We start from the raw sequence: 10,299 nt of genomic DNA, 5'->3' as shown, positions 1-10,299 counted from the left end.
GATTGTGTGATCTTAGAGGATAGGAGAGGGGGAGAGTTATGAATCATTAATATTTCCTGATTCCCCATGTTAAATCTTATGTATTGTTGACAGTCAATGATGATAATAATTATAGCTTTATTTATATAGCACCTTTTAAAAACAAAGTTACAAAGTGCTTTAAAAAGATAGAGGTAAATAGATAGATAGATAGATAGATAGATAGATACAACAATATACAATAATGTAACAACAAATACCATTGGTAAATCTTAAAATCAATTCTAAAACTCACAGGTAACCAGTGAAGGGCAGCAATGATTGGTGTTGTATATGATGTTGTAAAATTAGATGAAACTAAATACCTCAAAGGGCTTTTTATGAGTGCAGTATTTTACATAATAAAGACATAGATGGGAACTACATTTACTTAAAAGGACCATTTTCTGTATTTTTTTTTTTAACCTTTGTCCTAGCTTTTACCGTTTATGACATGGCATGTGTTGCTGTAAAACTTTACTCATTTCTCCAAATCTTAATGCAGTGCCGAGTAAGAAGTAAGTACATAAGTAAGACTTTAAGCCAGTGGTGGAAGAAGTATTCTGAACTCTTTTCTTAAGTAAAAGTAGCAATAGCAGTGCAAAAATACTCCATTACAAGTAAAAGTCCTGCATTCAAAATCTTACCTAAGTAAAAGCACATTTTACTTTAAAGTATTAGGTAATGTATATTACATTATTTGAATTATAATTGCTGATGCATTAATGTGTACATCGGTTTAATATTGCAGCTGCTATATGTGGAGCTAATTCCAACTATTTTATATACTGCTGGGTAGCCTAATCTATAATAATGTATCATAATATATTAGTTGAAAATGTGGATCTGCCAAGAAACTAGTAACTAAAGTTGTCAAAGAAATGAAGTGGAGTAAAAAGTACAATATTGGCTTCCAAAATGAAGTGGAGTAGAAGTATAAAGTGGCATAAAAATTGAAATACTTGGGTACAAGTACCTCAAATGTGTACTTAAGTACAGCACTTGAGTAAATCAAATTACATTCCACCACTGTGTTTAGCCTATAATTTATTCTCTTGAAATAGAAATTAGATTCTCATTGTTTTATATTATTTTTTCAGGAATATATTTAAACCTTTTGTTATTTCTAATGGCTGCACAACAATCATTTAGTGTGACTTCTCTTTATAGGTTATATAAAAGCAAGTCAAACTATAACAGATTTAGGAGCTGTTCTGGAGATTTCAATCATATCATATTTTATTCATCTGCAGAAGATCATTAAATGATCCACTCCACAGGTTAATAAAGATCACGATATACAATTAAAAGCTCCAGAACAGCTGCTAAATGGACCTTTGGTGAGATTAGGGCTGTAACACAGGGTTGTTGTCATTACTGGTTAATAAATAATTTTAAAGTTATTTTCTTGATAAATCCATTAAACGTTTGGTCAATAGCAGTTTCCTGAAGCCCAATGTGACATCTCAGAATTGCATGTTTTCTCTGACAAACAATCCAAACCCCCAAAATATTAAATTTATAATTATATAGTATATAAGACAGAGAAAAGCAGAAACTCCATACGCTAGATGCTAGATCTCAACTGAACTCTTAACAAAAATAAGGCACTGCACAAAGGGATCCAGTTCAAAGGACACTTTATGAAAACCCATTCTACACTCAGCATCATGGATCATGAATATTTTTCTCAACATTGTGTTATACACAAAGCTAGCTACTAGAAGTTAACTACACTGGGAAAAAACTACCAGTCATGATCATTCTTAAATCATCCTAAATTTAAGTTGTATGCTTCATTTGGCCAAATATGAAAATGGTGCCTAATACAAGATTCACAGTGTGGGCCAGGATAACCTCCACACGGCTCTCACCTCTGACTTCACAAGCAAACATGGAGGTGGCGGAGCTAAAGCTGCTAACAACAGCAACAGTGCTGACAAAGCCAACAGTGTTAATGGGGGTTAGCTCACAAGTTTGCTGCTATATTAATTTTCTGAATGTCGTATATAGCACCTGTAGATACTATATTTAAGTAGAATTAAATACCGGTACATCCACACATTTTACTTTCATTCTATACGCCACATTACATGCACATAACCCAATCATGGCTAGCAAGGCCTTATTATAAAGTTGCTTCTTGGACTGATCGATGCTTCAGAGTATAGTTTGATTAATGTCTGAAGTCTCCCTTTCTACGTTACTCTGGGACACCAGTGTTTCCTTCTGTATTCAAGCTCACAGGCTAACATGGCCTTCAATAAATGTACTGTGTGCATCTTACTGTGATTACGATAGCCACAAATATTTGAGTAATCAAATTTGGTTACTTGCCATACTGCCTAAATTAGAATAGATTGGATTATTGGTGTACATGTAAAAGAAGCCATTCTCTCAAAATAAATCACAAGGTCATGATCAATTCATTTACTTCACTTACGTCAATGTTATTCACCAATTCATTTTTGCTCACAACAAATCCCTCTGGTGAAAGACCTAAAGAACAAGTATAAACTGCAGTTGTTCAAGGGAGGAAAACAATTAAGGTAAAAATTAAATAAAAGTGACAAGTGTTGCTTTGTCTTTGTGTTCCATAGTGAAGTTGATCCAAAAAGTCAGTTTGTTGTCAGGCTTGAAGTAAGTCCATTGAGTAGTTATTTCAGGCAAACAGCTGCCCTCATTTACTGGACCCTGCTGCTGACTTTCGGCCAAGCTCCCTGGCTCTCTCGGTGGCGGATTCCACAGCGCTCATGGTCGCCGCCCTCATACCACCCTGTTCCAGGGTGTGAAGCCCGTAGATGGTTGTTCCACCTGGGGTGCAGACCTCAGAGCGGAGCTGAGCCGGATGCTTCCCGGACTCACGTAACAATCTCCCAGCACCCTGCAACAGATAGAATAGAGACTAAAATAATGATGGTGGGTTCAAATATTGCGCAGGCATTCAGAAAACACAGTATTCTTAGCAATATCAAAATTGCTGATGTTGCTACAGTGAAACAAAAGCACACACAGAGTAAAACTGACCAGAACAGTTTGAGATGCGATGCTGTGTGCCAGAGCACTTGGCATTCCCATTTTAACAGCTCCTTCTGCCAACGCTTCAGCAAACAGATACACCTGCAGAGGGATCACATACATCAGAGTCAAAAGGTGCACAAAGCAAGAGTGGTTTTGTCTTTATATTACTGCAAAATCAGTGTTTTAAATATTTGACAGTGCTTTTCTGACCTTCCTTTTATTTGTGTTTTTAAATCCAATGGATGGAAGGGCATTTTCAAGAAATAGACTATGGCGTTCAGTCTGCCACTTTCTTGCCATGCTGCATTCATATTCTGTAGTAATGTAATGCAGGCTTTTCTTATCAATATGCATTAAAACTTAACAATAATGTATTCTGACAATAAAAGCTGATCTAAGTTTACTGTGATTATGTAATGTGAGGAACTTTCATGTCTCTGCAAGTTGTAGTGAAATGAGTTGAAACCAGTTTGAATATGTAAGGTAGGAAAACATAAATCTAAAACACTATCCAGCATGTTTTTTTTAGTTTTTTTTTAGAAAAGGCTAGTAGTTTCTCTATTTTCTAAAACTTATTATCAATCAACATGAATGTCTTTGTTTTGCCATAGTCCTATTACAATAGTCTGCAAGCAGTTACAAAGACTTCCTTCTAAACTAGTCTATATCCACGACGTTCCACTTCCGGGATTGCTCTGGTGCCGCTGGAAATTTCGCCGGATGTCCGTTACCTTCCTATTTCTTGGTGTTGGCTTTCTAATTGCCGGTGGATTTGTGAAGAGTATGGTTAACTGCTCCTCAGATCTCTGCAGGGTAAATCCAGACAGCTAGCTAGACTATCTGTCCAATCTGAGTTTTCTGTTGCACGACTAAAACAGCTTTTGAACGTACACAAGTTCCACCAAAACAAGTTCCTTCCCGAGGCTATTTTCCAGAGGCAACGTTGCTCCATCCGGCGCTAAGCGCCGCCCAAGACAATTGTGAGTGGTTTTAAAGAAATGCCAATAAACCAGAGCATTTTTTTCTCCCATCGCGGAATGCTGTGTGGACTGGCCAGACCCTGCTATGCAGCGCTGTGGAGGGAAGGTCTGGCAACGCGAGACTACTTCTGAACAAACCATGCAATCCTGGGACACTCACGAACGCAACTCCACTCCCGCTCAGTCCAGTGTGGATGTCGATCCAGGCCTCAGGTCCCTCCTCCACCAAACCACATCGGTGCAACAAGGAGCGAAGAAGAGCTCCGTCCTCCTGTTTTGCATGGGACCCCCTTGCAAACAGGAGAGCCCCTTCCTGAACCAAACATGGGAGATTTGGCATCAGCCTGATGGCAACGGAATTCTCTGGCAGGAGCTTGAGATTAAAAGAGAAAAAAAGAAATATTACTCATCTTTAGATCACCACAGAACCACCATTTAGTTTGAAAAAACATTAAACATGGGCCCTCACCTCTTCCAATGTTGCCAGTGTTACTCCAGCTGCAACAGACACAACAATGTGTCGGTCAGTGACGTGTAGTGAGATCTCATTGAGAACTAGTGGAACCAGGTGAGGTTTGACTGCTACAAAAACCACATCTGACCCACAGACCACCTCTATGTTTGAGTGAGTGACGGCAATCCCGAGCTCCTGAAAGCCAATGGGAGGGATGTTACTGACCCACATATCCAACATGCCCACAGGTAAAGCAGAATAAACACCTCACCTTGTATTAGTGTGTAAGGTATTAATAAAATGCAGCACACAGAGGACCACTACACAGAGAGGCAGGTGTTCGGTCAAATCATTTGTGCATCACATTCTTAATTTGACATTAATTCATGTCAAATTAGTGTCAAGTAATTAACATAACAGTAAGAACTGAAGTTTCAGTTGTTAAGGCTACTTTGATTAGCTAAAAAGAAAAAGCACCCAGAGCTATACCAGCAGGCTACTGGCTGTGTTTTAGTACTGATACAAATACTTAATTTATTCTTTCAATCAAATATTAAGTAATCAAATAAGGGTTGGATCTGAATATTCGACTATTCATTCGTTGGGTAGGTATTCGATTTTCCTTCCTTCAATACTGTAAAGAAGTTGGGACAAATTCCACTTTTGGAGAAACACAACCCCACGTCACGCTGCGGCGGCCAGTCATGTAACCGGCGATCAGACTTGTCAGTCTGCTCTGAGGCGAAGTCAGAGTCCTGTACAGTATACAGGAAACATCACTCCCTCTATCGCTGCCACACGTTTTAAAACACTAAAAAACTAAACACAAGCACTGAACTGCCCAGGAGTTTCCTTCAACAACAAAGCACAGTCCCTCCGTCTCTTTTCTTTCTCTCTTTCTGCGTGTAATGAAGCTGCCTTCAAGTGCTATCAGAAAACAGTAATTGTGAAATATAGGTCTATTTGTGCTACATTGGAGGGTTAAATAACACAATAAAACTTCACACAAGTGTCACTCCCACCGCCTGCGGCGATGGCTTTTGTTGGTCTGAACGTGCCCCAAGTTCTGATCGGTCAGCTTTTCTCCATTTTATATCATTGTAAATCTAATATATTTTGATTACGGACAAGCTAATTGAAAATGTCACCCTGGGCTCTTGGTAATTGAGATGGATTGTGACGACAGCAAACTGCATATCTTTATTTTTTGGACGAATAACAAATTGTATACATCACCTTGGCATTACTTAAATTATTAGTGGCATTTTTCACTGTTTTCTGACATTTTATAGACAAATCAAGTAATCAAGAAATTAATTAATAGCAAATTAATGGATATTTTTTGTTGCAGTCCTTATTCGTTAAGTTTTATATTTGGACTGAAATATCTGGATAACGTCAGCACAATGTTGTGTTAACTAAAACATCCCTAAAAGGTGCTGTAGGTAGGATTGGGAAGATCCAGGACTTAGCCAAAAAATTTGAACATCAACAACTTATCAGTCCCTCCCCCCTTTCTGCTAAAGCCCAAAATTGTCTCCTAAGCCCCTCCCCCCACAAGGGAGAATGAATGTGTGTGCATGAGCAGTGAACGCAGTTAGACACCCCCCCCTGGCCCTGATTGGTGCATCTGAACAGGGAGCGGTGGATTTTTGCAAATCACACTACAGGCTGGAGGTGGTGCCAGAGGAGCCAGATATTTTTTTTTTTTTTTTAAATTACCTGCTACATGTATCTACTGGAACATAGGGTCAGTTTCAGCAAATATGACAGAAAGTTAGTTTTATAAGTCTTACCTATTGCACCTTTAAATATACATTTTATTGGGTGACTGATTGCTTAACATTATGCTCTGTTAACTCATGCACACAAATGCCTAATTTGAGAACATGAATTGCTAATTTCTGCAAGGGAGTTACTAATTTGTAGCCCGAAACTACTATATTATGTGCACAAACGTGACACCTGCACTCCTCCGAAGAAACAGAACAAGGTCAGCATAACAATAGATTGGTTTGCAGGTCAACCATCCATTCCCATAGAACCTGATCTTAAAAACAGTAACCATGATCCTAACCATATAACCACCATGATCCTATCCATATCTGCTCACTGTCCTGCAATCTAACCCATCCTACTGAGAACTGACAGAAAAGTAAAGGAACAGAAGTACCTGAAAGCGTCCCAGGTTCCTGGATGATGGTGCGCTCACTTTGACATTTACAGGAAGAACATTTCCTTTAATGGGAACACACAAAAGACTGTTAACTCTTTTATTTTAAGCAGCTCTGGTCTCTGTTTCAACGACTCTCTCCTGACTTACCAGACAAGATGCCCTTTGCGATGCCGAAGGCCATGTTCCCTGCACCAATAAAGCCAATCTTCAGCTGCGAGTCCATCTCAGGGTCCATTTTGATCTAAAGAAAAGGAAAGAACAGATTTGAGGGTAAACATCAACAACATGCTTAATTATAGTTTAAAAATCACCTTAAAACTTGGGGTGTGAATCACAGGACAACCTACGACACTATCATGATACGTTTCCCACACATCCATCACGATTCTGTTATATACGATAATACTGCAAGACAATTCAAGCTGCCACGATTACTATTTTGATAATTGACTTATTGTTTTAGTTATTTCTTCAAGCAAATATGCCAATGTCGGACATTTTAGAGACAAAACAATCTAAAAAATAATCAGCAGAATAATCGATGAAAAAAGCCCTAAAGACAATCAATCAATGACCCTATGTTAAATATATAAAAATATATTTTTATATATTTAAAATATATTTTTAACTGAATCAAAAAAAAAACATTGCTTAAAACTGTATCTTTTCTTTAAAATCGAGAATCGGTTATATATGTATTAGTTGTATTTAGGGGTTTTACAGAATACCAAGAATATCCCTGAAATTGAAAAAAAAACTGAACTGCCATTTAGAATATCTCCACACCTGAAAAATGTCTAAATGAGACAGGGCTGCCTCATTGTAACGTACATCATAATTTTAATGTGTGCAAATACAATTAAATAGAATAATTAAAAACAGCATTTTAACTTTGCCCAATCCATTATCCAAATGCTTACAACACTACAGCAGATATCATAAAAATTCACCAAATAAAGTATTGTGATTCAGTACTACTGTGCTGGATAACTTCCAGTAAAATGCGTAGATTTGGGACTCTTGTACCAAAACATGTGGCCAGAGACCATTGGTGCCAATGCATCAACACCATATAGCGACAGAGAGATGCTATTAGATTGTCGACTGTGTTAACATGGGCACAAGAAACCGGATTACAGTGAGAAATCAGGTTAAGGCAAGAAATTAGATAAAAGTTAAATCCTGTGTGACAGTTGGTCAGTAATCACATTTCTCCCCCTCCCCCATAACTGCTGCCACAGCGTAGCTTCCCTCTCCTGGGTCTCTTTTTTTTTTTTTAATATCATGCAACTGCATCCTTAACCCAGATAAGATACAGTCTGCCTGTAAATCAGATGTCTTTCTTGATCTTGTAACCTGATGATGTTTCTGAAAGCAGGTTACTGCTCAGAGCCGGGAGCACACTGATATGAAATGCATCTGCAGTAAACAAACAGAAGGCATCATGGTATTGGTATCTGACAGAAAATGCATCAATAAACTATTTTGAGTCGATAATTTGTTGTCCTGAAATTCCAAACATTTGTTACAGCTCGATAAATGTGAGGATTTGATGCTTTTCTTTGATATGATTGTGAATTGATTATCTTTGGGTTTTCTTTTCAACTGTTGGGTTGTCGAAGAGGCCACGCGAGGCTCTGAGAACGTGTGATGGGCATTTTTCATCCTTTCCCACATTTTGACTTAAAAAGAAGAAAAAAAAAAAAAAAACGGAGCGACGGAACGACAGCGGAGAGACTGCTACAGACCTATATATATGGCAAAAAAACAACAAAAAAACAAACAAAAAACGAACTTGTCTTCTGGTATCAGAGTAGTGTATGGCTATATGTTGAAGAAATTATTTTTAACACCCCTTTTTGAGACATCTGGTCCAAGGTAGAACTAATGCAGTTTTTATACCACAGCACTGCAACAAATCCTACCTTCATAAATGATATGTTATGTTCTGCTTTTGTTGAAATGTTTATTTTAGTAGTGGTTTATATTCAGTCTACCCATATTGATATGGACAGAATATTAGAAACATCTCTGGTAATATAGGAAAATAGAATTCAACATCACCACACAGTTGAATTAACACCTCTCTAAAACACAATAATCGTCACAGAAGTAGAATTTCTTGCAGGACTTTTGGATTTGACTGCATTAGTTTTAGTTAGGTGCATCTAGTTCATGAGGGTATATCAGAACAACCCAGAGACATGTTCACAATAGGCACACAGTTGGGTAATGAATGCATGCATCTAGACCAGTGGTTCACAAAGTGGGGTCCAGGGACCCCCAGGGGTCCTTGAGGGAGTCCCCAGCAAAACAGGGAATGTTGTATGTGGGTTTCATACACTATCTTTAATAAAACATCTAAAAAGCAAAAATCTGATTTGTGTCAGTTTAGGGGTCCTTGACATGAAAAGGTTTGGGAACCACCGACCTAGACAACTCGATGGAAGTAATGGAATCACGGTTATGATCTTATGACAAGACTACATCGCATACACGGCACGGCATCACCCCTACAATTAAACCCAGGTTCTGGGTGGAATTGTCCGGGCAGGGCTGCGGCCAGTGCAGCATTGATGCTTCTCCGTCCGAGTCCTCTGTCACTTCATCATTTCTGTCAGAGTTGACCCCAGCTCCGACCAGGGGGTGTCTGGACTCCATGATAGCTATCATCGTCTTTTCATACCGCCACCAACCTTGTATTTTGGTCGGTGCCGGGGAATTGGGTTCTCTCTTGCACTTGTAGTACGCACTTTTAAGAAGTTTCCAGCGAAACTTTAATTGGTCCACAGATCGGTGGTAGCCGGCCGCTGTCATTCTCCTGTGTGCCACCTTGAAGAGTTTGTTATTCCTCACTTTCCTCCCGTCTAAGCATTTCTTCATGTCCAGCTCCTTGAGGATTTCCAGAAATAACTCCGTCTCCTTCACGTCCCAGTTCTGTTTCTTGATACCGGAGTCGTCCATTGTTGTGGAAACGTAGCCTGACTAACGTTAGCTCGACGGCTAGCTAGTAAACGTCTGCCCAACACGAATGTTCACACGGCTAGGTTGCTAATTAAATACTAGCATGTCTAGTGTGGTAGGGGCAGAGCGGTGATGTTTCTTTCTTGCATTTTAGCATGTACTCTACAGGTCGAGGAAAGGCGTGCCGATAAAATGTTAAAAACCATGTCTTTAAAAACCACGATAGCAAAAAAAACAGCCCCGCTGCTGCATCTAGCTAGCTATAGCGACAAAATAATCCAGCACAGATTAGAAATATTAATGCACGTGTTACTTGTTGATTGGACAACCATAAAATAACACGGAGTCACACAAACGCGATGCTGTGAATAAACACCGGCTAACGTTTATAAACGTTGGTGGTAGGATATTTATTCACCTGATGTTTCAGATTTCCTGACGTCCAACGTTTAGTAAAAACTCAAACTGCAGTGGGATTTAAACTGCCTGTGCTGTCAAATCGGTAACACCCGGAGCATCCACACCAACCAGCTAAATTCCAGTGAACTATCGGTGGGTTTGTTTTCGACGTCTCTCCTGCTGCGTCAGGTGGGCGGCGCCTTCATACGTCCCCAGCCACCCATTCCACACTATGTTCCCGCACATTTACCATTCCGTTTCAGCCGTGATATAAATCTAACACACTC

The 10,299-nt window shown here is 39.1% G+C and overlaps 1 protein-coding gene across 4 annotated transcripts; it reads right to left on the bottom strand.

Annotated features, from left to right (window-relative positions):
* Nucleotides 1-2,428: 2,428 nt before the first annotated feature.
* On the bottom strand, nucleotides 2,429-10,254 carry pycr3 (pyrroline-5-carboxylate reductase 3). 4 transcript variants are annotated; one of them, XM_031282422.2, is made up of 7 exons: nucleotides 9,167-10,254; nucleotides 6,797-6,890; nucleotides 6,647-6,711; nucleotides 4,489-4,668; nucleotides 4,180-4,392; nucleotides 3,046-3,138; nucleotides 2,429-2,902 (listed from the first exon to the last, which is right to left on the bottom strand). In XM_031282422.2, exons 1-7 carry the CDS (start codon nucleotides 9,611-9,613, stop codon nucleotides 2,699-2,701), a joined length of 1,296 nt encoding a protein of 431 aa, XP_031138282.1. In that variant the 5' UTR covers nucleotides 9,614-10,254; the 3' UTR covers nucleotides 2,429-2,698. The 4 variants fall into 4 exon arrangements, with proteins under 4 accessions (XP_031138282.1, XP_031138283.1, XP_031138284.1 ...); XM_031282423.2 differs by having other exon boundaries at nucleotides 10,032-10,215; XM_031282424.2 differs by having other exon boundaries at nucleotides 9,346-9,586.
* Nucleotides 10,255-10,299: the final 45 nt, after the last annotated feature.

The sequence above is a fragment of the Sander lucioperca genome, chromosome 11 (assembly GCF_008315115.2).
Source record: "Sander lucioperca isolate FBNREF2018 chromosome 11, SLUC_FBN_1.2, whole genome shotgun sequence".
NCBI lineage: Eukaryota > Metazoa > Chordata > Actinopteri > Perciformes > Percidae > Sander > Sander lucioperca.
This window is presented reverse-complemented; position numbering and strand designations above follow the sequence as displayed.

Bases quoted from the DNA above. Each gene is read 5' to 3' on its own strand.
- pycr3 (XM_031282422.2), bottom strand. From the start codon at position 9,613: ATGGACGACTCCGGTATCAAGAAACAGAACTGGGACGTGAAGGAGACG. The intron at 4,393-4,488 runs GTGAGGGCCCAT...TTTAATCTCAAG, and splicing joins CACTGGCAACATTGGAAGAG to CTCCTGCCAGAGAATTCCGT. The intron at 2,903-3,045 runs GTCAGTTTTACT...TATCTGTTGCAG, and splicing joins TCGCATCTCAAACTGTTCTG to GGTGCTGGGAGATTGTTACG.